Source organism: Abramis brama, assembly GCF_963993115.1.
Source record: "Abramis brama genome assembly, chromosome: 4".
NCBI lineage: Eukaryota > Metazoa > Chordata > Actinopteri > Cypriniformes > Leuciscidae > Abramis > Abramis brama.
Genome location: NC_139966.1, coordinates 42,546,156 through 42,571,006, shown reverse-complemented (window position 1 = coordinate 42,571,006; position 24,851 = coordinate 42,546,156). Strand labels below are relative to the sequence as shown.

The window sequence follows — 24,851 nt, the reverse complement described above, 5'->3', positions numbered from 1 at the left end:
GGACTACAGGACGCTGAGCGAGTTGCTTTATGGGGCATTTGTCTCCCGGAGAACAGTGTGTGGTATTTTCTGTCCTCGGTGTATCAGTGATGAATATGAGCGGCCCGGCTCTCCCTCTTCTGTTTGTTATCACTGCCTCAGTCCTCTTTCAATGTTGTAATACTGCCTGATAACCGCCTTTCAAAACAAACTCAACATCAGTGCTAATATATGATTTCTGCAAGGAAAACTGGTTCCAAGAGTCAACAGGAACCCATGAGAGAGCAAAAGTGCAAAAAAGCTCGAAATATTTCAAAACCGAGTGAGATGCCTCACTGACTACATGGGCAACTGCCTTCTAAGACAGCATCCTAACTAGAATGGAACCTTGTAAGTGACAGATTTGGATTGCTCTATATAGTCAAGTGTAATACAAATGGTCACCGTGATTTTGCCAAGTAAGACATGTTCCTGGATCAACATATTTTGTTGATCCTGGAATAACATTCCTGTCCCAAAATTTAGTCCTTACCCTATACCTAACCCTACCCATAACTTTTCCCTAAAATCAGAAGGAAATGATAGGTGAATAACACTGATGTTGAAGCACCTCACCCTGGTTCTAAGCCTAAACTTGACACAAACTGTAAACTTGTCCCTCAAATCTGATTGGTTGATTGGAAAGTTGTTCCAGGATCAACAAAGATGTTGATCCAGGAACATGTGGTACTTGGTGAAATCACGTTCACCAATACGAATAGCGCTCTGCATGTAAAGGGCGACAAACCAAGCCATCATAAAAGAACTAGCGGCAACGAAAGCTGATTGTGACTCAGCCAAAAGGCTGCGCTTGAACACAACCTAAAAGGACTAAAGTCGACTGTCAACTAGCATGTGCGTTCTGCACCAGCATGTAAGGAAATAACTGTCTATATCAGCAGGTATCAATAGTCTATATTCATCCTTCAAAAAGGGAAACCTAAACTGGGACTGCAGATATGCAAACTGTAAACAAACAAAGCAGCATTTCCTTACTGTAACATTTTGAAAATACATCATGCTGATCACTTTCTTCATTCCAGGTGGCTCACGTTGTTGAAAAATTTCGCATATTGAATGCTCAGGTAAGATGACGTAAAATTAGAACCGGCTTCTGTCTTTTCTGTCTTGACTTCTTTGCTTGCTTTCATCACTTTCGCTTTTATTCGCATGCACTGACTCGTTCGCCAAGCCAGTCAGAGTTCTCTATTCAACATGATGGGTGCCGACGGTGCGGAACACATTGGAAAAACTGGGCCGGTAGACGCTCACTGATGGCCCGACGTTGGAGGACGGCCGACTGTTGGCTTAGTTTGTCAGGGACTTAAAAGCACAAAAGACTCACAACTGATTTCAATTCAGGCAATGCAACATGACACGAAACTACAAAATACTTGATATACAATATCTAATAAGATTTTGGGTAAAATACAAATTTCATTTATAACTTATTTGATGTCATTTTTAATAGATTATTCAATGTTGAGCATTGGATAAAATGTAAGTGTATGTATATTTCACTCATTTGTGAGCCATTTGGATCTTTTTATAAATCTGCGGCACTCATTCCTCCAAAATGGGCCAAATTCAGTGTCATTTTGAGTTATACAGTCAATTCCATTTTTATGACTGGATTCCACGACTGTGTTTAAACCAGCCCACAAACTCATGCCATTGGTTGATCACTCAAACCCAGCAATTCTGAAAACAACTGAAAGTTAGTGGTTTGTGCTTTTTTAAACAGTCTCATTTACTTGTTGTCTCTGAACATTGCCATGGAATAGAATGCATTTTAACATGAAAATAAAACGGTACACAGCAGCTTTAAATTGTTTTAGTGATTTCATGGAAACGCGTACCTGAATGTGTGGTCGGACCACAGCCCACAAGGAATCCCAGATCTTGTTTTCGACAAATTGCCACGATAACTCTCCCCGTTGTCTTCATAACATTCTAGGACACAGATAAAACATACATAAAATTAACATAAACACCTGAACACATGCATGTACCGTATCTTCAGTAAAAGCCATGCTTATTCAAAGCTCCATGTTTAGATTATTTATGGATTTGCTGATTGTATCCATGCTGTCATGAAGTAAGCTTGTTTGAAATAGCATTTTACTAGAGGGGGAGGGCTGATTTCACGTCAGGGACCACTTTACAATTGGTGGTTGGCAAACAAGTAGGGGAAAAAAGCTTTTGTCTGTGCCAAGATCTGACTGAAGTTTGAGTGAATCCAGAGAGGCATTGCTCTGTCTCTCTGACCTGAAACCTCAAAGGGACTCTTCTGGTGAGAAATGTGTCTTTTGAAACACATAGCTGGAACACACATGAAAAAAAAAGAGACTATTCTAACAGGATTTTGAAACGGACTACACGATTTGCGCAGAAGAATCTTTTTCTTTTAGGAGCGCTTGTATGACACAGACGAAGGGGAATGTGAGGGTACCCAGAACAAAACCGCACTGGAGCTGGAGCCAGATCTTTACAGGCAGTCTCCAAATGTCCGTGATGGCGCCTCTGTGCAAAACATCTTTGTCTTTCATCATTAAAATTCTTGTAAATTATGATGAGCTAAGCGTTTTGGAACAACATAATTCATTATGTGGCTAATATGGTTCACGATGCTTAGCCATGCGGTGCAGTACAAGTGTGAAAGTGTGTGTAAGCGTGTAAGAAGTGTGTGTGTGTGGGCTTACCTGTGCTGTCAGAGCTCTCTGCCTCACATCTTGGGATGTTGGTACAGAAAGCTTTGCGTACTTTTGGGTCTGTGGTGAAACACCAGGGAATTTCAGAGCCATCAGGGTTTCTGCAATAGTTCTCCCTGAGATCCCTGAATGGGACACACACAAACAATTTTGTAAAATCACATTTGCATGTATATATTTTTTCTCCATCTTTTTCAGAATGATTTAGTACCAGTCAGAGGTGAACAAACCCCTAATCCTGTAAATGTTTACAATATGTTTGTAATGATTTTGCTGGAAATATAACATTGAGCAACATTGTGTATATTGTGATGATTCTAATGCACTTTTTATTTGGTTGTTAAGTTTTCTAGTGTGTCATTAAACTAGTAACCCGCTAGTTTGAGAACATTAAAGCACAAAAGTTTAAATAATGTGTCTGATTTATAAAGAGTGTTAGAGTATGTTTTATTCATTTCCGTTAATCAGATCAAACTGTCAGTGAATCAATTCAAAACTCTGATTCAAAGATTCAAATGTTCCGGAAATATCATTATTGCTTTCATTCATTAACAAAAACCTTGTGGAAAACAATTCTTTAGATTTTTTGTTTTATTTTACTTTATTTCATTCAATATTTTGAATCTATTTGGTTACAGTAGCTATTTGGTGGCATTAAGGTTCCTATGACTGAAAAAACCCTACCCTTTTAAAATATCCAAGTATATTATGAATATCAACAAAAGGTATATATATATATATCATATTATATATTTTCCATTGGCAAACACCACTCATATTTTCTTCAAAAACTGTTATGTAGTTCTGTGATAATGATAATAATAAAAAAAAACATTAGTGTAGAATGACTCACTTGCATTTATAGTTGTGTGGTGTGTATGAATGGTTGTGAGGAAATAGGGCGTCCCAGCGTTGACAGGTCACACCTGCAGGGGTCACACTGACTGTACCCCTGTAGCCCTCTCCCTGACCCCGAAAGCAAGAGGTGGTCACCTCCACTTCCACATCATTATCTGAGTCTGAAACAGAGATAGGGAGAGAGAATGTCAGGAATTCCAGGCATCGGATGAAACACAGGAGTAACCATGAGATTTACAACAAGCCAGCGCACCTGTACACAATCCCTGTGCCAAACTAAATATCACACACACGCAACTATCTGTGATAGGAAAGGGGTTTCTTCCACATGCAATACAAACTTTTAGCTTGAATTAAATCAAACAATATAATATAATATAATATAATATAATATAATATAATATAATATAATATAATATAATATAATATAATATAATATAATATAATATAATATAATATAATATAATATATTTTAGTCAAGTACAAAATGGAGAGATGTTTTGATCACAGCGTAACACAATATCACAACAAATCCAAACCAGAAACATAGCTAAAACCCCAAAGCATGTACGTTTTATAGAAAGAAAGATGAAGATGAAGAAAAGTGAACAGACCACACACACTGATGTTACAGTATTCCCATGTTGTGCTTTTTTCCATTGTGTAACACCATGGACGCACGTCATTATTGGGATTGCGACAGTAGTTGTCATCCAGGCCTTTACCTGCATGCCTATATATACAGATACAGAAGAACGAGTAAATCGCACAGTTGAGTGTGTATATGTGTGTGCGAGTACATGTGAATGGGTACCTGTGAGGCTGGTAGGTGTGTTTATGAGGTTTCTGTGAGTCCCATCTCTGGCACTCTTTCCCACTCTCTGTGTGATCCATGGGCCCCCTGTATGTTTCCCCATTACACCTCATGCACTCCACTACAAACACACAAAAACACACAGGTATTACAAACACCAAATGCACACATATAAATAGTCTTATCATGCAGATGGTGCAACAGACACAAACACACTCACATACTGTACTCTCATATCACAAATAACACATATTATAGTATAGATGAGGTCATCTCTAACCGTCTGAACACTGGGGCAGCCCACATTCCTGGTGCCGAGTCTCAGTGAGTTCAGTGAAGCACCAGGGTCCACTTGGATCATTGTCAGGGTTTCGGCAGAAGTTCTGACGCAGGTCAAACTTTTTGTGTCTGGCAGGCTTGAAACTGATAAATAAATATATAGATAAAAGGAGAGGGAAAACAGAGTTAAAAATTCTGTTAATGTGATCATCCAGCTCAAATTGACTTTTGTCCACTACTCCTAGAGAGCCACTGTCCTGCTGAGTTTAGCTCCATCCCTAATTAACCCTAATTTTTGCCTACAGTTTTTTAAATACCATGTATTTGGACATACTACTCTGTTGACATACTTGTTTCCCCGCATACTAGGGAAGTATTTGATTTCGGACGCAGAAAAGGTCTTTAGGATTCCAAACTTCCAAGCAGGTGTGTTGGAGCAGGTTGAAGCAGAAAGTTGGACCGCTTAGAGCAGGATTGGATATCCCTGGTCTTTTGGAACACTAATTGAGTAAATCAGCTCAATTAGCCTAAAAGATCAACTTAGACAAGTATGAATTTCTAGGTAGTGCTAGTTTGGTGCTGGTTCACCTTGAGACCTGGCATAGCCATGTTGTTCATCAGCAAAACTTAACAGGTGGTTGATCATGGAAGTCTCCTTGATTGAGCTAGTTAAGAAGCCTGTAGGTCTTTCAGCAGAGAGGTCCACACCAGGATAGTCTACATTCTCAAAACAGGTTGACCAAGATGGTCAAACACAGGGGTGTCCAGAGTTTAGCTCCAACCTAAATTAAATACTCCTAGACTGATAGATCAAGGACTTTGAGATTAATAGATGATTCTAAACGGGCAGGTTGGAGCTAAACTCTGCAGGCCCTCTAAAATGGCCCTCCAGGAGCAGGATTGGACACCCCTGGTCTACCAGGTCCCACAACCATATATACAGGATAAACAGTATGGAAGATGTATGGATGGTCCTCCACATAATTCCCTGGAGGACGGAAGCTCAAACCCTGAACAAAATCACCTACCTGAATTTTTAAGTAACTCTTAAGACCTTGTTTAGCTTGCTAAGGTGTCTTTGATTAGGGTTGAAGCTAAATTCTCAAGGATAGTGTCCCTCCAAGGCCAGATTTGAGGAACCCTGCCAGTCTGGACCAGCTAACAACCATAAATGACCAGCTTCAACCATGTAAAACCAACATATTGTATCTCATCAGATGCTATCTGAATCTAAGTGTACCTAAACAATGAATTGATCTGGAAAACTCTTAAAATCAAATCCAGTACTAGACCTTCAATATAAGTTAAAATAACACCAGATTAGGACACCATCTAAACAAAAGCCATGCAGCACAGATGACTTAACTGGGTTACAAAAGGAGTGTGGTGCTGGAATGGACTGTGTTCCTGCATCTGGATCTTGTGGCTGGTTCCACATGAGACCTGAGATTTCTACAGCTAATGATGTTGTGCTAACAGATGTTAGCCAGCTATTCTTCTCTGGCTTCCAACAGACGCTCTCGCACACTGAATGCAATCCAAACAGAAACTTTAAACTTTCTTTAATTACACTTACAACACCTGGAGGTCATATGAGTCGGAAATGGGCAATTTATTGGAAACTCTCCATTTGTGTACATACAAAAGGTTTTCATCTCAACAAAGTGACATTTCCTGGCAGTAAGTCGGTGTTGGCTGGCCACCGGCTCTGGAACCAGCACTGGCACCTTCTTGGTAGACAAGGGGCTTGCACTTTTGTCTTCTTAGAGTAGATTTACTTGGTTCTCATCACATTCTTTCTGATCATTTTCTGCTGTCTCCCCCGTTTGGCTTGGCCAAATGTATGGGGCAGGTGTACACATTGTTCTGGTGGATAGATTGAGAAGCTTGGGTCTGAGAGGAAACAGATCTTATCACATGGAAAAAGGTTCGAAGGGAATCGAAGTCGGAAAGTACTGTTATCCATAGGGAGGAGAGGATCTGGATTAGCATCTGTGCACTAGTCTCGAATGCTGCTCGTATTTTAATGTGTCTGCGGCTTTGTGAGCTCAGCTGGAGGGCAGACAGAACATGACTTCAGTCCATAAATCCTCCTTCTCTCATTCTTTTTCTATCTTTCTTTCATTCTCTCACCTCTAAAATCTTTATACAGCTTGTAAGCAGTGTAGCTCTTAGAGCTAATAACCTCTTGGCTAACAAGGAGCTGGCAACAATTGACCACATTAACCAGAATAGCTTGTGTTCGCGCAGTCAAGGCATCACTCCGAATAGTCCCACTTAACATCTGTTGTGAGAAAGATGACCCTCAAACAACCAGGCCTGAAAGCAATCTCATCTGCAGTCTAGACTAATCAGTGATTGTTGGCAGACAGCACACTGGCGGCAATTAACGGCTAACGGCTAAGTCCACGCTAGGAACAGTGAGGAGTATTGCGAAAATTGTTAGCTGTCAGAGACCATATGAAAGCTGCAAATGACAAGCTTGCTGAAAGAATGAGTTGCAGAGGAATGAGCGGTTTAAAAGACAGATGCAAGAATTGACTATGAATAGCGTTGTTTATTAGCCGTAGCTATTTACTCAGTGTGTACAAAAGGTAGATGCAGTTTACACAAAGTGTAACAGAACTTAAACGCTATTTATACTGAGAGTAAATAGTTTTAGATAATGTTTGCACACAGTGTAAAACACAATAATTAGCATCTTGTTTACGAGTGCGAGCAGTGATAGGTGCTATACACAAAGTGTAAATAGAAGTGATATGCTATTTATACTAAGGTAAATTGTTTGCGTTTTATTTGAATGCACCGGCTCCATTGATGTAAAACAATTCACTAAGGAACCAAGAGGCGTCACAATGTTGCATGTCGAAGATCCTGTTCCTTCCCAAAGCATTTCTATTGGCTGAGACAATTATTTAGGGGTACGTTTTCAGTGCCTGACTAATTTAAATAATAAAAAAACATGACAGTGCATCTTAAAAATGCCATTCACTTACAATTAGCCTTATTTGCATTTAAATTAGGTCTATTTGCACAGAAAATAATGTCAATGACTTAATCCACCAGCACTTTAATTAGCACAACTGTTTAGTAAATTCATCCCAGAGAGTCAAAGACAGAGAAATCAAAAAAAGAGAGTGACTTTTTACTTGTGCTCATGTGGGATGGACATATTCCAGGATTGACACGTAATTCCAGTCTTTGTGATAGACCTTCTCCCCTTGTAGTTGACACCTGACCCAATGATGCACTCCCTCACATAGTCTGTGGAAAACAAACGGCACACAGATAGTCATATAATCTGATATGATGAACGTTGTTTACAGATTACACATTTCACTGACATCCTGAAGTGATTTAAGTCTCCAAACAAGAGTTTTACTGACGACTATGGCATAAATCTAAATTTTCAACTCCAGCTTTTGCTGAAAGCATAAACATACGGCATCTTGTTACCGTCAACAGTCATGCTTTCTTATACTCTGTTTGCTGCCAAATCTCTTAAGCATGTGTTGTTTACAATGACAGAGGGGATTTTATACATAGAAGTGATTTTACACTTCAAGCCAGCAATCTAAACAAACATGACTGGCATTTGCGCAGTTTTACAACCAAATATTTCCAAAGAAAACGTCAGAAATAATAAAAGTAAAAAGTCAAGTGTGAGTGAACTTCTTCAAAAGGGAATTCAAAATATTTACCTTTCTTCTCGAAAAGGTCACAATTGGGCTTTCGCTCTCTCTTTGCGCCTTCGGAGAAACGATCGAAGGGAAGCAAGTGACATTTCCTGTTTATCTGGTCAAAGTAGAATGCCCTGTAAGGAAGCAAGGAGAGAAAACCAAGAAAACGAAAGACAATTGTTGGGTCAGAGAACCACCACGATCAGATGAAGGTCTCACATGAGCTTGCTGAATCAATAGTTCAACCAAAAATTACAATTCTGTCCGCATTTACTCACTTTCATGATGTTCCAAATCTGAAAAGGAAGATATTCTGAAGATTGTTTCCCATTAACTTTAATTGTATGGACACTGAGACATTCTTCAAAATATCTTCTTTTCCCTAGTGAAAAATAAATGTACCAAAATGTATTTGAAATACTGTTACTACGATACATTTACATATTTATATACTAAATAAAAATACCCTACAATTGTGCTTTTGGTATACTAAATTGGTATACTTAAAGTCTGCTAACTAATTTTGTACTTAATGCACTTCAGTTATCTGGAAATAGTGCTGAGGTCAAACTAAAGATACTTAAGTATATTTGATTGTGCTAAAATGGAAATATTGCAAGTATACTTTAGGGACAGTTTAAATATCTTGCATTTAAAGGCTGAAATTACACAAAGATCATACTATCCTTACTAATAGTGATATTAAAACACATTTTAGGCTTAATATTCAGAAATGTGCATTGTGCAATAAAGAAGTACTCCAAATAAAGTTAAATTATAATATTTATATCAGCAAGTGTCAATATGTCAGTTAATATGTGAATGGATTTGTAGTATACAAAGTATGAAATAAATGTATTTTAAATACATTTTGGTATAGGTTTTTTTTTTTTCTTTCAAAACGACATGAGTAAATGATAACAGAATTTTCATTTTTTGGTTGAACTACCCCTTTAAACTTGTGTGTCTGTGTGATTACATGTGCATGTGTCACCTGCAGGACGTTTTGCTCTTGCTGCATTTGCGTGCACAATCATCCAGCGAGAGGTTTCTAATTCGGAGATTTAGAGATTCTGGACAGTCTGTACAAAGCAGCCGGCTGTTTTCACTTTTCTGAAACCTCTGCAATGTCTGTTTTCTGCACTCTGAACAAAAGAGACGAGGAGATTAAACCCAAACACACACACAGGTACTTAAAACACACACACACACACACACACGTACATGTACACTCGTAATCTCATACATGTCAGAGCTGTCACACACATTATCAGAAGGGTCATTCTCAGGAAACAGTCCCATTTGTACCAAATTTGTGTCTCTGTGAATTAAAACTGATATAATTTGACAGATTTTCCTTACAAATTCATTTTCATTTTAAATATTCCACTCTTTAGAGTGTAATGAAAATAACTTTTTAAATAAAACATTTTTAAATGTTTGTTTTGACATGTGACCTGTTTTTAAAATGACGCTTTGAAATATTTTACAATATACACTGCTATTCAAAAGTTTGGGGTCGGTAAGATTTTGTTAATTTTTTAGTCTCTTATGCTCACCAAGGCTATATTCATTAGATAAAACTGTAATGTTGTTTTAATTCAGCATCATTAGTCCAGTGTCACATGATCCTTCAAAAATCATTCTAATACTCTGATTTGCTGCTGTGTTTTTTTTTTTTTTAGATTCTTTGGTGTCTAAAAGTTTATTTAATGAACAAAAGTAAGCAGAGTAAACATACATCAGGTTTCTGTTTGCTATTTTATGACTGTTTGCTATTTATTTCTTCTGCAGAAATGAATGAGAGGCCAGTGAAGGGCCCAGAGACTCTCACTTACACACACGTGTCACGATTCACTGCACTGTGGTGGTCCGAGGATATTTCTAAAGTCAGCTTACATACATGTGCTAAGCTCACATGGTACAGTAACTCCCACACTAAAACATATACATAATCCTTCTGTTGTTTCCAGGTCCAACATCTTCCTTACACTGTCTTTATTTGCTGATCTGCACTCTTAAATGCAATAGTTCACAGAAAAATTACAACTACATCAATTTTTTCCTCATAAAAGTAATCTATACAACCCCATGCAGACATTATTCACTGAAAATCTTCCTATCCAGGGAGTCCATGAAGCCAAAATGGACAATTCTTGTTTTATGGAACATTGCAGTATTTATTATACTTGATTTGATTTATAAAATAAAAAAATCATGTGCCCTCATAGTCTCAAAATACTTTCCTCTCCCTATTGCAGCGATGGCTCTTCTGTGATGACGTGTTTTCTGGCATGAGAGTGGGACAACCTGTCACTCACATGACATCACAGCAATAACAAACCAGAACGATCCAATCAATTCCCCATGGACAAAGTCAATCCCCGCTCAACATTTTTTCTTGTGTGAGAATTTCACCCGGATACGTCTCAATAGGAAAGAAAAGACAACTTCTGTTCCATGCCTAATTTAACTGGAGAACCGCAGCAACCAGATCATTGAGTAAGACAGTACTTGCAGTTTTGCAGACTTGTGATTGTCGTCTTGTCCACATGCTTGTGATGTCAACAAGAGTGTCGGATTTTCATGTTTCATAAGTGTGCTGACAGTAATCCATAAGGGCAGCATCTGGGACAGGGTCGAACCTGACTGAATCATTCTTTTGAGTCATTTCAGTAGCTCACAAATTAGAATAAACGATTTGGCTTAAGACTCATTAAATCACCAATGTTACCAGTGAATATTTACTTAATATTTAGTCTGTTCTTCACACAAATCTATCAGATGACTTGGTATAAAGAATACAAGTCGTATGGACTCATTTTATGACAGTTTTATGGTGCTTTTTTGTTGTCCTTTTTAAGGCTTGACATGCATGCTCACTTCATTTTGGATGAACTATCCCGTTTAAAGGCTGATAACAGAACTGTATATTCTCTCCCGTAGGCTGTTATCTCACTCAGCGACGGCGTGGGCATGAACTTGGATCTGTTCTGTGCAGTAGCCTTGGGCCCGGTGCCCTGATTATCAAGTCATTCAGTAAACTGTTGGAAATCAGGGGTGAAAGGTAACACCCCTCAGTTTGATTCAGGCACGCGTGGTGCTCCACATCTCTTACCGAACTCCTGTGGCTGAAGCGGTTTTGGTGAGAACACATTATTAATGTTTGGGCCGCATCTGAACACATCTGGATTTCATCAAGCTGCTCTTCAAACATTGATCTTTTCCTTCAGCGCCCCAATTAGACTCCTTTAAATTCCTCTTTCTGGCCTGTCGGGGGCATCTTTATCTCCCAGCATGCTTATTAGATTTGGCTAAATCGCTTCCTTAAATAACAACGGGATGATGGTAGCAATGAGGATGGGCATCAGTGAAACATCAGCATTAATGGTTTCAGCCTGACTCACTAATGTCCTTTCCTTTCCTAGAGCTTCAGTGAAAGTTTGAAGAACCTCTCGTACTGTGTTTACGAAGCACATCTGGTCTGGTGAATATTTGCAATGGTGAAATATGGGAGAAACGGCCCTGTCCAGATGTTGCACAGCACGACGATAATGCCGCTTTAGAGAGTCCATTCACCCCATATGTGCGTTCGCCCATTGCTGGAAATGTGCACTCTGGGAAGGGTCTGATGCTTTACTGTTGCGCATCTAATGATGCATGTCATGAAAGTAGGACTGAAGTAGCGTAAATGTTGGAGATTTTATACACTTTTTACAGTTTCAAGCCCCATGAAAATGAAAAGTGTCTTGCTAAAAGACTCATTGGTGATAATCTTGTGGGGTTTGAACCTACAACATACTGTTCCAGCACAGAACTTTGACCATTAGGCCACACCACCCCATATCCTCCGCATTACGTGATGCATGCAACATCTCCAGGCTTCCGTTTAGACTGAAACATGAGGAAGGGTCAATGGGTTTGTGTAAAATCCAAACTAAATACACACTATTGTAAATGAGGACAGTTTGAAAACTGTGGCCCCCTTTTAAAAACACCCCTTGATTGTTTATTCCCCCTTAATTGCATTTTTAGTTTTCTATACCCCCCAAAAAAGCTGGGACTGGGAGGATTTTCTTTTATAATTTAAAATTGATTCACATGAACTCTTCAGGCACTCCACAACCTTCCAACAATTTACCATGGTAACCATAGTTTTTACCATATACTGTAAAACAAAAACCATCTTTATAATAATATCTTGGATTTCCACTGGTTTGTATGAGTTAGAGTTTTAACTCAAGTTTCTTCATCAGTAAAGTGCAATGAACTTACAGCTGCAGGTTGTAACTCTGGCACCACTTTGTAGCAATTAAGCTTCATTCATAGATAATGCAGTTTAATTAAACCTAATTTTAGAGTACTGAGAGTGAGAGTTTACAGTGTAGTTTGTCATTAATATGAGATCTCCTTCAGACAGTGGCAGAATTTCATTTAGTTTAACTTCTTGTTAGGACACTGATGGCTTAAGTATTTTTACACTATGCCTTCATTTTTTAAGTACAATCAACTTAGATGTTTAAGTCATTTCAACTTAAATTACATTAAACTGGCTTAATGATGAGTTGAAGCTTGTATAATTTATAAAAAATGTTTTATTTTGATAAGTGAAAGTAATGTAAAAACATATGTTGCCATAACTTATTGATCATGTAATTTTCAATAACTGCAGTATGGTATTTGGTCACCATGGTAATTTATTTTTTGCCTTGTCTTAAATATTAAACATACACATGTACACATACACATACAAATATTAAACATAGAAAAAGTATTGTGCTGTAAGATGTTTTATATGCATTTTGAGGGTAAAGTGATTCTAGGGATATTGGATATTGTGCACAATATCCAATATCCCTAGAATCACTTTACCCTCAAAATGCATATAAAACATCTTACAGCACAATACTTTTTCTAAGACAACACAAAATAGTTATGGATCCATTGCATTACTTGATCAACTTTTTTTAGATGCATGAACGTTTTATCGACTTCATATTGCTCAAAGACAATCTAACAGTGGCATCTTTGCACTGTGATCAACACGATGTAAAACACAATCAGTTAATCAATAAGTCACTTCACGTGGTCATGGTCACTCACCCGCATCCAGGGACAGTAAGACACACAGAAGAGTTTGATAAATCCACATTATGTCCAATTTCATATTGCTCGGTTTGATATTCCAGGATTTGGGATGGAGAATTTATAAGGTCCGAGCTGGTGCTGCTGCTGGTGTGAGTGATGAACAGGAACAGATCGCAGAGATCTTGCGCTCTCTCACTCACTCACTCACTCTCTCTCTCACGCACGCGCCGCGGACGTCAGCGTTTATTAAAGAGTTCAACCTTAAATTTGGAAGTGGATGTGGGATTGATCAGAACACGGATGAATGCATCATTTCCTAAAACTCTGACTGATAACCACATTAGAGACATGCAGATAAGCCTATTTTGCCATGAGTGAATGCTGCTGACCTTTAAAGTGTGATTGTTTTGTGGAGCTTGTAATTAGAATCTGTTTATTATTATGTGTAAGATATAGGCATCATACAATTTATATTACACACAGTTATGAATTAATAAGGCACTACAAATAATAATTCAACACACTAAAATATACAAATGTACAATATAAATAAAACCTATATGAGCAACACTTTGGTCTATTGTGTTGGATTATGATTACAGTGTTGTTAAAAGAATAGTTTACCCCCCAAATTATTTTTCATTTACTCAGAATACTCACCCTTATGTCGTTCTAAAACTGAATTACTTTCTTCGGTGGAACACAAAAGGAGAAATTCGGAACAATTGCAGCTCGATGTTTTCCATGCAATCATAGTGACTGAGCTTTTAAGCTTAAAAAAAGACTCAACAGCTCCATAAAAGTATAATAATTTGGTCAGTGCATTGTTGTCAGAATAATTTGGACTGTTTTGCCGTATTTAGAATCAATAAATAATAGAAAAATAGCAATATAGTACAAAAATGTGTGAAAAGAAATGGGTTTTATTCACACATCAGAGCTTATTTAGTAAATCAGAGGTTCATATCTAGCCTTAATGGAACTTTATAGAGCATAAGACAACAGCTCTGAGATGAACATACTAAAATTTAAATCTTATACCGTATTGGGGAAGGAACTGACCTTTCTAAAATATGCATTTTCACGGAAGTTCAAGGAAGACATTGTAACAGGCTTGAAACTCAGCACTGTGCAATACTTTTAAGGGGAGGGGACAATACATCATCAATATCAATGCTTGGAGAGATGGTTAAATGAAACAGTCCCTAAAATGTGAGTCTGAGAGCTACCCTTTGGCTTTTTAGCATTACTGTCTGTTTCATTATACTTATTCATCAGAGGCGAACAATAGAACGAATTAAAAGAAAACTAAGCTATCCGAGAAATCAAAGCAGTCATCTGCCAGGTCACCTTCAGGCACACCTGAAAGTGAATTCATGAAGAGGGATTGGGGCTAAGCGAATCTCTGACCACTTCACACCCTGTTATTCCACAGTAAAGCCAATAAATGCAATATAAGCCATGGCATCAATAAAGAAAGACTTCTGATGGATCTCTCCTGCTCTGGATGCTGGTCAGTGTGGCACAGCTGGAAGCAATCCCATTCCGATTGCCGAACGCCGGGCTTCATGTTTAACTAAGTGTTCCTGAGTATTTAGAAGCGAACCATGTGGAGGGCACAATCGTTATTTCACAGGAAATCCACACTTTGGCCGTTAATGGGCAGTTCTAAATGCCCTCTAGAGAGCAAGAGAGAGAGAGAGAGAGAGGCATAAAAAGAGGTGAAAGGCAGACCTCGGATTCTTTCTCATTAAGTCGCGTGGAGCTTTTAAAGTCGACCTAACTGTTGAAATGTTTGCATTGCGGTATGTGTGGCGAGCAGGTGGGCCCAAGCATGCGGCATGCTGGCCAGCCCAGGTGTCAGCGTGTCAGTTGGAGGGAGAGAGCTGTGCCTGGCGGGGCTGTTGGGGAGAATGTGGCCAGAGTAAATGCCTTGACTTAAATACATCAGGCTGGGCTTTGACCACCACCCAATCCCCAAGGGCGGCCCGGCCTGGTGAAACCCATTTCAAAGCAGCCCGAATGAACTCCCCTCAGTTTTACTGTGAAAATAACTCGTTTTACAATGAGATGAAAGACTCTTTATTGAGCAACTGATAATGATACAGGCCCATTTGTTAGAACATCTGTCCGTGTCAGGTATCACACTCCAGAGTGACAGCTGTTCTGTGGGATGGGTCTGCTGAGGACAAGACTTTCCTCATCTAAGGAAAGTATCACTATACATTTTCTGAAATATTTCAATTACAGTATACTCAGGTTTGAGAATTTGAACAAACCCCTAAAGGTGCGGTCACATTAGTATCTGCAAAATTTCACAGGCAAAAAAGTCCACTGCTCACCCAGAAATGAAATTCTCAGTAATTACTCACCCTCATGTTGTTCCAACCCCGTAAGACTTTCGTTCATCTTCGGAAACACAAATTAAGATATTTTTGATGAAATCTGAGAGCTGTCTCACTTCTCCATAGGCTTCTCTGTAATTGAAACTTGCCGGCCCAGAAAGTTAGTAAAGACAATGTTAATCAAAAAAGTAGGGTGGGACTTGATTGGATTGATGGAGGCAGATCTGAATGCAAGCTTGCAGTCAATTGTAAGAAAGGGGCGGGGTTTAAACAGACTAAATGATTGGTGGAGTCTGGCATATATCACCAAGTCCATTGTTTCACCAGGAGATACAGTTATGATTTTTTTTTAAAAGTAAAAAATTAAATATATGCATGGATAAATTGTTCACAATAAGATTGATAACATAACATGCATTTAGAAAATAGATTTCCATTTCTTGCCAACTTTAAGTATCAAATACCATCTGAGTGGCTGTGATTTATGTCATGGTGCAGTTGTGTGTTCAGTGTAGATATACAAATTGCTAGACAAAGACCATTTAACACGAATATTTAATACTAATGTTCAGGCAAAAGCTTTGATTAGAAGCAAAATTTCTGTTCTATAAACACTTCAAATCATTATGCAATCTACAATAAGTCAATTCTACAATAATTAAATAATAAATTATAATAATATTGCAATAATGGAATACAATAATATTTCACTATAAAAATAAAAATAAAAATAAACTTTCGTTAAACGCCTCGTTGGTTGTGTGTAAATGTGCGATCACATTAGCAAAATTTCACAAGCAAAAAAGATCCATTGTCTGCTGTCAATATGAAGTACACAGTTCACACAGAAGTCACTTTAAAACTTTTGTTGGTCAATGCAGAAAATTTGTGTGACCAACTTGAACCTGATGCAAAATCTGCGTGCGGAAATCTTTCACCCATATGCAAAATTCCCGATCTCATGGCATCCTGTTAAAATGACTGGATTTCAACCGAGAAATTTGCCAAAGAACAGTAGATGTCACCACAGCTTAATACTGGGGTAGGGATGGCCACCTAGTAACCACATAGCAATACCCTGGGAAGGCACCATTCACATTTTCTTCAGTTTTTTGTTTCTTTATCTTGCCGATCCCGACTGTGGCTATAACGGCCTGGCTCGGTACAAGCATGAGTTCGTGTGTGATCTTGCTCCAAAAACGCTTGTTCCTTTTAGAGAGCACTTCATTAAAGTACCATCAGAACTCCCGTCTGAACCTCAGCCACTCCTCCGATCTCTGTCTCTTGCTGTCTCATTCATTAATTGCCATTCTTATTCATTCTGATTGTATCTGTTTGTCACACTCCCAAACAGTCTCTATCTCCATCACTGCCTTTACTCAAACTCTCCTCATCAGTGTGAGCGATGTCGCCTCTGAGGAGTACGCCTGCTTCGGCTTCAGTCGTTTTATTGCAGCTGGACAGAGAACAAGCTCAGATATCAAGGGAGGAAAAGCAAGCCATGAGCATAGGTCTTAGAGTCACTTTAGGACAACACAGGCCTCTTAAAACACTGGAGAGAGATTAGGATAAGACTAAGGTTTAGGTAAAATATGGATTTTCTGTCTGGTACATGTGAATTAGCACCAAGGGGTCAAGTTTTGGCAGGCTAGAATAGGCCAGTTTGCCCCTACTGGTAGAAGTCTGCAAAAAGCATCTTTTCCCATTTACAGCTATTGAAACGTAGCCATGTGTTCTGATGGAATAAAAAATTTTGCAAGCAACATATAAATCTCAAGTATTTCATTGTGTTATACTGCGTGATTTGTTGATGTTTTTAATGTGACGCTGTGCAGCCACTTTTTATTGTAAAACAATTGTAAAAAAAGCTTTTTTACCACCACCATCGCTCACATATCTCTCGTCCTGTTTCTTTCCCATACGGGCCCTTCAAATGTATATTTTCCTTCCTTCTTAAATTCTAATCTCAAGAAAACATTACTGTAGATATACTAGGGCATTACGTTTCAAAGACAAACACTTATGTATATTAGGTGTTGTGGTCTTTGTCTCTCATCTTATTTTACATTTGCACAAACACACACACACACACAATTACGGGTCTGTCATCCTTCTGTGTGCACTTTTGCACATACAAACACACATTCGCAAGTACCATTCCCTTGTGGGACTAAAGTTTGAACCCTCACCAAGGGGTCTAATCGCTATTGTGATCTCCTTTCCTTGACCTTTGACCCAAGTTTATCAAAGTCTCTCTAGCCAGTTAAAAAAAAATCTTTACTATGTACTTCCATAAAAAAATGCTAGGCACAATATATTTATTGTGTTCATGCTATATTGCAAAACACTTTTGCTACTATTAAGGTTAGCAACAGGTTTTGTGGTGTGGTTAGGCTTAAGGGATTAGTGAATGTAAATTAATTACAGCTGTAATAGCATGCAGGTATTTGTTTTATATATAAGAAATGTAAAAGAAGTAGTTAAAGACACTTAATATAAAGTGGGACCGAATGTTGCTTTGTGGTTGCAAAAGTGTTCTGAGTGGTTGTTAGCATGTTAGCATTTTTATCACTGTTAACATGTTGGCATATACCTTATGCGCCAGAGAAACAAGCGCACAGCCATCTTTAGAATTACGTGTTTGAACTTCTGTTTTTTTTTTTCGGTAGCTCTGTATATTTCTATGGCATCACTGCTGAAGAGTAGCTGGTGAAGTGGATTTACTAATTGTAGAGTCAATGAAAGTTATCACGGGAATTGTAATGTTTGAAGCGGATAACAAAGACGACCGGTAAGATTTCAAAACAAGCGTTTCATTCATAAACCCGTAAGATCTTACCTTCATTCTGTGGAAATACAAACCAGAAATGAACAAGTGCAAGTGCCAAAAAGGGGCGTGGCAACATGAGTACTATATTGTTGCTAGTGCTATCTAAGTGTTTGTTAGAATGTTGCTATACAGCTAAGGTGTTCTGGGTGGTTGCAAGTTTGTTACGTACAGGCCCAAGTCAAAATAGTCCATCTCAATATATCTGTGATATTCTCGTTCCTAGAAATGGCTTGTATTCCTTATTCATGCCCATTTTATTGCCCTCCAAGAAAAGTCATAAGTTTGATTGCTTTGAAAAGAAACATAGCACATGTAACGCATGATACGGGACATCTTGCATGCCCAAGTTTAATACTTAGGGTCAGGGGTTTTGTAAAAAGAGTTAGCGATAGTAATGATGATGCTTGCCTTTTATCAAGCACTACAAAAAATATAGCTAGCAATAAAACAGTGATAGATGTGTAAAGGCAATAAACTTTGACAATGACAACTTTGAAATTGACAATGGAAAGTTAAGAGTTTCTCACTAAAAATGGTTCAGAAAGTCTAACTAGCATAGCAAACGCAGTGGTGGAACAGCCAATCATGGCATCTGCATTCTGGAACCATAGTTCTCCCTTGTGTGGTAATAAAGCGGCCCTCCAGCACTATGAATCTGCACGTCTGGGGCTTTCCTTGCTTGTTGTGTAGCGATCGTTGGTCTGAGGCTCTAATAGGGAGCAGATGGCGTGCTATTTCACAAGTCGCGCCTTGGAAAAACATTCCTGCACATAAATCCAATTACAAACGAGCAGGTTTCTTAACCCCGGTGCGCGTGCGACCGGCCACAGATCACATCGGTACAGCTCGCGCTTTCCCCAGTAACAATGGAAACAAAGGAAAGTGGACTGACCACACTTTTGCAACTTGACGTCAGTGAGGACACAAATGAACAAGTTTTACTGAAGCAAATATAATAATTATGTTGGAATAAACAATGTTAAGAGGACAATTTGCTTTGTGGTCATGACTCAATCTGGAATTTTTAGGGTAAACTTCTAAGGCATCTTCACTTTCTGACGTAAGTTTGTCTTCTGCTCTCAAAATGAGTATTTACAAATGCTTATTACATCATATCTGGTTAAGAACTGACACTCTTCCTGTTTAAACAGCAAGTTGGGGTGGGACATATCAAAGGCTAGTACTTAGTTTTTTTTCAAATAGACAATAAGGTTTAGTTACATCACAAGCATGATCCACAATTCGCTACTTGCTATTGCTAATTTGAGGCAGGTGAATTAGGAGGAGGGGCATTCTAATTCCAGAGAGCGTTTGATTGGGCAAACATTTGTAGTGCAAGATGAGTCATCAACATCTCTGTCCTGTTTCCATAACAAAATGTTGTCATCATGAAGCTTAAATCAGTACAGATAACAGATCCAATGAAAATGTTTGACAGAAACTAAATCAAAAAGCCCTGTAAACGATTTATAATCTCAGTGGTGTTGACTGACTCAGTCCGTTTTGCTTATTGGTTGTCTCCCGGTTCCTGGTTTAAAGTTTTGAAATCAAGCCCGAATAAAAGACCCTGCCCTGGCCTGGAAAGGGTGGAAGGGCTGGAGCTCTGGTGCTGTGGCAGCTGTGAGATTGTCTGGCACCTCATTGCTTACTAAGTGGCTCCACGTGTGCGGGAACAAGCCTAAATAAATTGCTTTACCCTTCCAGACACTCAGCCACACGGCCACCCCTGGCACCCTGCTGAGACCGCTCAAGACAGGACTCGGGGTGACTGCTGTGTCTTAAGTGGAGTTATTAGCGAGGAAGAGAGAACACAGAGGGAGAGGGCAAGCGACAGAAGAAAACAGGAGACAGGTGTTAATAGATGTCCTGCAGCTCTCAAAAGCCCCTAATGCAGGTCTGGGTGCTGGACTTCAGTTTCACAGGCAGCAAATTACCTGGACCGCAGTTTGACCCCCTTAGCTTTCAAGTACACACACCACCCTAACCAAAAAAGATGTTTTGCATGTGAGTTTGGACACTAAGGGTGTAAAGTTAGTGATCTATAAGCAGATTTTCATTGTTAGTCTCACTGACTAAAAAGAGAATATATTCAGAAAATCTTGGCCAAAACTATGAACCGAAACTGCAACTTTAACATGTCTGGTAACAGAAAATGAGACCTGAAGGATATTGGGATTACAAATTCAGTTGATATTTGCTTTTCCTAATGGTCCACGTACAATTTCACATAATCCAAATACTACATGAATGTTTCTAATATATCAATGTACTGTAGGGTTTTTGTTTGAAATAGAGTTAGTTAAAAAGTCAACATTACATTGAGTCTATATGTCATTTTTTAACAGTCCCACCCAACCATCTTTAAGGTCTGTGAGTGAAATTAAGCGTTTATGGGTATTCACACTTGTAGTTCGGTTCTCTTGATTCTTTATGTCCGGACCAAAAAAGAAAATTATGCATTTAGTCCTGATTCACTTAGCGTTCAAACTGTCATTTTTGATGTGCGTACTTATGGTGGTATTTTTAACAGCCGAAAACTCACAAAAAGCTTATAAATTGTGTCAAGGAATCAAAACAGCTCCAAGAATTCCTCTGTTGCACATACAAATGAAGATCTGCTGCGAGATGGCGGTACTGAACTGTAATGGACAACGTAACTCCTATGACGTGAAGAACCAGGTATCCTTGAGCATTCTGTCTGTCTATCTTGTGACATCACATCCTATTTTTGGTTCATTTAGATGTCTTTGGTCTGTGCTGCATTCATATTTCAGTCAAAGATCACCAGCGTTCATTTGGAATCGAAAAGGTGGGTGCTCGAATGGGAGGGTTTCAACTTATTCAAATGAACCGAACTAACAGAGCAATCACACCAGAGTTTGTTTTAATCAAATCAAACTTGCCAAGTGTGAACACACCCTATAACTTTGTGGCAGTCATTTGGCTTGTTCTCATAGGTTCGGTGACTAATGAGCCAGCAATAATCTCCTTCTCATCTCCAACAAGCTACAAACTTCTCATCGGATCCTCTTGTTTGTCTTTAAGCCTCAGAAAATATTGTTAATGCTAGCTGCTAAACTCTGCAAAATGTAACTGGGCTCTATTGTTGAGGTCAAGGTAAATGAGCAACCCCAGCAAGTAAAATATGAGACCCAAAGAACCTCTTTTTCTTCATTGCATACCTGGACTTTTGTTGGGGATAAGAACTTGGATGGATGATGAAGACCAACAGATGTTCCTCTCCCTTAATTCTTTGGGAAGTGAACCGTGAAAAATTAAAAATGGCCATTTAAAGTCTGGAGGAGAAGTCTTGCAGGACTAGGTCAGTGTCGAGAGTTTTCTACAGTGATAAACTATGTTTTTGAGCTGCTCTTTGGACAAGAGAAGTTGGCCATCATAAGATGCATCCCAAATGAGGAAATTGATTCCAGACAGATTCTTCCTACTTCTGTTATGACTTTATAATTCCAGGCCTGTCTGAATTCTTTAGTGCACCTCCAAAAGACCCAAATACCATTTCTAGGGTAGCACTGGCTCGGCTGAATTAGGTGTGGGCAAAAACCAGAGTGGCACCGACAAGGAGACAGAAAAAAAAAAACACATACACCAGCGCTCCGTCTGCCACACACACTGAATTCCAGTTGCTGTAATGCCAAGAGAAGATGCCACTGAGATGCAGAACTTGAAAGAGGATAAAAGAGCGTCTGTGTGCATAAATAAACCAACCCCCGGGGCAGAGTGACTCCACAGCTGAAACATAAAGCACATTAAAGCAGATTAAACACTCAGGCAGCTGCCTGGCATCTCACATCGTGCAGACACTTTTAATAACCCTATCATGTCACAAGATCATTATCACAATCACTGCTTCCTGCTGCAAAACACATTGTGTTATTCTGAGTCAAGAGGTTGTGTTCAGATTCTACAGACTCTATCCCACACCTGCAGATTCAAAAAGACTCTACACATCACTACCTTCTGAGATACCATGCTATGGCCAAATTTGAACATAGCACACCAGCAAAGAAGTGTAAAGTATTAGTCATAATTAGCATGTCAATAGGAATCAGGGGTTGTTGGTCATGCAAATTTACTGCAATGTCCAACAGAGAGTAACTTGGTTTGAGACTTCGGTGTGAGCTTTAATATTGACAATGGATATTGGATGATAGATAAGTGACAATAGATAATAATATTGCTAAATTGACTGCACCTTAAGAAAGTAAAATTATGTTACAATGGAAAAACTGAATTCGGAATACCAGCATGCTGCTATTACTGACTACTATCTTTATATAGCAGAAATAGCAAGATTAACATGCTAGTATGCTATTCCAAATTCAGCCTGTTTAGACATGTACCATTGAAATACCATGATATTCTTTGAAGGACAGTGTCCTAACAATACCATAAAGTATGAATATGATAAACTTTCATTACCATAGTAACATTTATTTGCATTAGATCTCAAGGAAAAAAACTGATCATGGTATCATTGAATTAGCAATGGCAGACAGAGCTTAAGGAAATATTATTTATGAACTGAGTTCCGCTGACAGTTATAGGTTTAAGGGTGAACCCATACTTGCTTTTTCTCTAAAAATCAGATGTTTCTATACGAATCACATCATATGAATGAAAAAGAAATCGCCTTCTCATAAAATAATTATGTTTTCTCATGAGATTTGTTGGTGAGGGCTTTTGGATGAGTCTTTTGTTTGGATCACTCTTCTCGTTCTCCGTGCGAATATTCAACACTGAATTTACTCGAAATCAGTTATTCATGAGGTTACATTTTGGCTGAGGTGCTGTTTATTGAGATCACTGCATTAAAGCTACACTGTGTAATCTTTAAAGTTGATTCTTAGCAAAAAACACTTTGTTCTTTCAAAATGATATGTGCTCATTAATGTGTAATTACTTCTACCAACTAATCAAGTATTCTCGTAAGCGTAGAATCTGCCATTTAGAATACATACGAGCGAGTCGCTCGAATGGCGGCAGCCATGTTGCGCCTCCATCTTGAAAATACATTAGCCTAAGAGGGACATACCTGGAAATTCAAGCTTCGTCCTTCGCGTTTTTACACTCAGTGGCACCGTGACGAATGCGAGGGGGAGATTACTCGCGACTGCCGGCAGATTTGAAATAATACGGCCACCAGAAAGTAATATTCAGTTGGTAGTCATATACAATTTCACCGCTAGATGGGAGAAAATCCTACACAGTGTAGCTTTAAGAGAGCCAGTGCACTAGGTTTTAAGAGCATAGCTAGCATTACAGCATTCGTGGTTTCAGTGATGGTTGAAAACTTTGCTTCCCCTTCTCTTTCCCTCCCTTTGGCTTTGTGGTGGGGTTCAGCCGGACATTACACACATCTGTGAGAAGTTATTGTGTTTGGCTGTGCTGCGTGCGGCGGCCAAATCACTTTCACAACAGACAGCTAGACATGAAAGGACATGAAAAGCAAGAGCGCTACCAGACTCCCGCTTGCAGAGCGCGTGTCTCAAATGAGTCGCAGGTGAGTCACAGTCATATAGTTCAGGGGGTCTGTGGAGTTTACAGCTGCGGGTATGGGTGTGTGTGTGTGTGTGTGTGTTATATCCAAAAAAGCAGTCCTTTTATTTCTAGTGACCAACACCCAGAAGAAAGACTTGGCATCTAAACATTCTTGATTGTAGTGGGTTTTTTCTAGAAATGACTACAGAACTGTTTACAGCACCTGGAATTCCTATTCATCCTCGGCTGAACATCTGTATCCGGCCAGCTTATAGGTGATTCTCACCAAATCTTGGTTTCAAAGATTTCAAACAAGACTTGCATCAACAAAGTTGGATGGATGGATGGATATAGTGCTTTGCTATGTACTACTGTACACCCAAGCGCTTTACAATCATACAGTGAGGAAAATAAGTATTTGAACACCCTGCTATTCTGCACGTTCTCCCACTTAGAAATCATGGAGGGGTCTGAAATTGTCATCGTAGGTGCATGTCCACTGTGAGAGACATAATCTAAAAAAAAAATCCATAAATCACAATGTATGATTTTTTAACTATTTATTTGTATGATACAGCTGCAAATAAGTATTTGAACACCTGAGAAAATCAATGTTAATATTTGGTACAGTAGCCTTTGTTTGCAATTACAGAGGTCAAACGTTTCCTGTAGTTTTTCACCAGGTTTGCACACACTGCAGGAGGGATTTTGGCCCACTCCTCCACACAG

At 38.9% G+C, this 24,851-nt stretch overlaps 1 protein-coding gene across 1 annotated transcript in view; it reads right to left on the bottom strand.

The window, feature by feature from the left end:
- hgfa (hepatocyte growth factor a) overlaps positions 1-13,562 on the bottom strand; it is a 22,138-nt gene extending 8,576 nt beyond the window's left edge. Inside the window, exons 1-10 of the mRNA XM_084112582.1 lie at positions 13,464-13,562; positions 9,355-9,505; positions 8,382-8,494; positions 7,830-7,944; positions 4,682-4,824; positions 4,402-4,522; positions 4,202-4,320; positions 3,583-3,748; positions 2,721-2,854; positions 1,878-1,971 (exon numbers count right to left, since the gene is read on the bottom strand). Of these exons, the coding sequence (XP_083968708.1) occupies positions 1,878-1,971; positions 2,721-2,854; positions 3,583-3,748; positions 4,202-4,320; positions 4,402-4,522; positions 4,682-4,824; positions 7,830-7,944; positions 8,382-8,494; positions 9,355-9,505; positions 13,464-13,527 (1,220 nt within the window). The 5' untranslated portion in view covers positions 13,528-13,562. The remainder of the gene's footprint in view (positions 1-1,877; positions 1,972-2,720; positions 2,855-3,582; positions 3,749-4,201; positions 4,321-4,401; positions 4,523-4,681; positions 4,825-7,829; positions 7,945-8,381; positions 8,495-9,354; positions 9,506-13,463) is intronic.
- Between the last annotated feature and the right edge of the window lie 11,289 nt (positions 13,563-24,851).